Source organism: Notothenia coriiceps, unplaced genomic scaffold, assembly GCF_000735185.1.
Source record: "Notothenia coriiceps isolate Sejong01 unplaced genomic scaffold, NC01 NC01_scaffold00029303, whole genome shotgun sequence".
In the NCBI taxonomy this organism is placed as follows: domain Eukaryota; kingdom Metazoa; phylum Chordata; class Actinopteri; order Perciformes; family Nototheniidae; genus Notothenia; species Notothenia coriiceps.
The window spans coordinates 9,678-12,829 of record NW_011362004.1 but is presented as its reverse complement, the minus strand read 5'-3'; the positions used below and the strand labels follow the sequence as shown (position 1 = coordinate 12,829).

The following is a 3,152-nucleotide window of genomic DNA, read 5'->3' as shown; positions in this document are numbered from 1 at the left end:
TCTATACATGTATGTATAAATACATGTGTAGCAGTTAGACAAACAAAATTAATAGATGATCTCATTATTACCTATTTTATATGTACTAAAAAATAAAGTTGACTAAGCCACCTTTATGTTTTAATTGATTAATTAGACAAAATGATTTGTGCTTAAAGTCATATACTGTTGTGTCTCAAACGGATAGACTAGGTTATTAATTAATTTGCCTAATAGTTGCTTAAAATGCTACAATAACATTTGCAATTCGTTTTACGGAGGCGTGTGGCGCAGTGGATAGAGCCTTGGTGTTGGTTTCAGGGGGTCACATGTTCAAAACTATGGTTCAAACCTATGGTTCAAACCCATACATCCATGTTCAAACCCCACTGCAGTCAGCATGTCGTTGTGTCCCCGGGCAAGACACTTCACCCCAAATTGCTCCTGTGGGGATTGCCCACAGTATTGTGTATGTAAGTCGCTGTGGATAAAGGCATCTAACAAGGAACATGTAATGTTTTGTCATCTGCCATGTACGGTTACGGTGTCAATGTCTCTCAGCCACCGTAGTGTCGTGTCAGGTGGGCGTGTCGTGTACTTGCTGCGCCGGTCGCCGGTGCGTTTACAAGCCACCGCCAACCGGAATTCCAACAGTAGAAGAAGAAGTACATTTCCCCCCGTGTTGTTAAAATGCTAGCTGCATGTTTTTGACGAGCATTAGACTAGCAATACCATGATTTAGTTTAAGAAACACTTTAACTTATATCGCGTTTCATATATGAAGGAGTCGTTATACGCTGTCCAGTAAATTGGCTAATATCTCTGAACAGCTAGCTAGAAAATCCTTTTGTCAACATTAGTTCCTATGCTAACGCTAGCTGCTGAGGTTCATATGCGAGTGTGTCACTGAGTGTGTCTGCTTTTGTCAGACTGGAGGATGAAGGTAAAGATCCGACAGTGGAACGGTGTGGCCTCTTGGTTGTGGGTGGCTAATGATGAAAACTGCGGGATCTGCCGGATGCCCTTCAATGGCTGCTGCCCAGACTGTGAGTAACCGACTAACTGCGATGCTAACTGATGGGAAGTACTCAGATGATTTACTAACAAAAAAGTAACAATACTACAGAGTAAAAATACTAGTACAGTTCCTGCTTTTCAGAAAATATCTGAAATGTTTGCTTAAAATGACTTTAATATTGAGCCAATCAAAATAGTAGGCGATTATTCTTCTGTGACTGCTAATTCTACTAATAGCTTCAGCTCTAGTAATAACAAAGTACTGTAACTGCAACTCCTGCAGTTAGCTTTTCCTTGATATGTCCTTGGATTTAAGGTGCACACTTGAGGCTTTGCGTAGGTCTACTCTGTATTTTATATACAAAGTAAATCCTTGTCTTCGTATATTTACAGTCGGCTCGAAAAGCACTGCAGAATATAAATGAGATTATAAATTAAATCCCTACTTCTTAATATGGTTATCAAACTGGTATGTCCATTAAATTGTAAAGGCTAGCACTTCCTCACATTGTACGTGATAGGCTATAGGGCCTGAACCTGACTGACATTTTTATTCCACTGTTAAATAACCTGTTCAATACAAACATGCCACTTGTAAACATTTAATAACATTTCTCTGAACTGATATTTGTTTAGTGAGCTTATAAGAGGATGTTACCTGAAAGATTGTAAAATGTCAATAAAGATGTCAGACTTAGTATATTTGTTAATAATTACATACAATACATGGAATATTTTTGTGTGTGTGTGTATTCCAAGTGAATCTGCAGCCCCCTGGTGGCCAGTACATAAATGATGTGGCCCCCACCACCATCCAAGTTTCCCATCCCTGCTTTAGGTTATGAGTATGACAGCAAGCACTCTTTTCTCACTGTTGTAAATTAGATGTGATGTAAAACATGTTTTGCAGGTAAAGTGCCTGGAGATGACTGCCCGCTGGTCTGGGGTCAGTGCTCGCACTGTTTCCACATGCACTGCATCTTGAAATGGCTGAACTCGCAGCAGGTCCAGCAGCAGTGCCCCATGTGCCGGCAGGAGTGGAAGTTCAAAGAATGAACCCGAGGTGCCGGAGAGAGGGAAGAGAGGGACTCCCTCACAGAGGAGGACATTTTTATATCAGCTGTAAATAACTACGTTTTTAAAGTCCTTCATCTAACGTTATGCAAAGGACACATGGAACCTATTGTGCTCTGCTGACAGATTTAAGTATGTGATTAAATACAAATACAAACCCTACATGGCATGCCCCGTACCTGATGCTGTGCATGCTACATGTGAGTGACATGACTTTCATTAGTGTGGTTGATTTACCCAGAAGCGTCTGGCATTGGTTTGGGAACATGCCGTGACTTGCATAAGCGTTTAACCTCCTTGAAAATTATTATATTCATCTGGATTATAAATAATGCATTAGCCGCTTTCACACCAAGTACTTTGCCGTACTTAGTGCCCCGGCACTTAGCCTGTTAAGCCCCAAAGCCCCCCTCGGCAAAGTACTTGGTGTGATAGCTTTTTATTTTTTTCACGACACTGTGTCTCAGGGCATCTTAATATTTAAGAACCTATTAATAAATTATACCAGATTAACGGGAAGAATCTCAGCTAACTCACGATACAAACCATTTTTACCAAAACACAAGTCTCATAACAAGCATCTAAATGACCCCTGAGCGAAAAATGCTAACGCACTTTGGCACAGAACTCAAGATAAAAGATACCCTTATTACTTATTATTTATATCATCACGATAAAAGATACCCTTATTACTTATTATTTATATCATCACTGAGTGATCCGAACTCGCGACAGGGGAAGCAAACACAGGCATCACAACACGTAGCTTTTACGGGAGATCGTCTCACCGTAGCTGTCAATCTGATCAAAAGACTTGTTCAATGGCATTAAAACGAGAAATCACGGCTGAATCGGTTAATCCATAGGTTGATAATGTTTCTGTGGAATAATCTTTTTTAATTTATAATCCATAATTCCATGTTTATGTATAAACCGGAGAGTCAAAGTTAGCTGCTAATGGTAGCCACCAGAGTTATCGCAGCTTCCGGTTTTGGCTATGCGTCAGTCTCACACACACACATGACCAAATAAGGAGTATGTGGGAGTTCCCCTCGATTCCATTGGCTCTGACGGTTAGAAAG

At 40.4% G+C, this 3,152-nt stretch overlaps 1 protein-coding gene across 1 annotated transcript; it reads left to right on the top strand.

Annotated features, from left to right (window-relative positions):
* Nucleotides 1-375: 375 nt before the first annotated feature.
* On the top strand, nucleotides 376-2,232 carry anapc11 (APC11 anaphase promoting complex subunit 11 homolog (yeast)). The gene is made up of 2 exons (XM_010786570.1): nucleotides 376-1,025; nucleotides 1,907-2,232. Exons 1-2 carry the CDS (start codon nucleotides 917-919, stop codon nucleotides 2,050-2,052), a joined length of 255 nt encoding a protein of 84 aa, XP_010784872.1. The 5' UTR covers nucleotides 376-916; the 3' UTR covers nucleotides 2,053-2,232.
* Nucleotides 2,233-3,152: the final 920 nt, after the last annotated feature.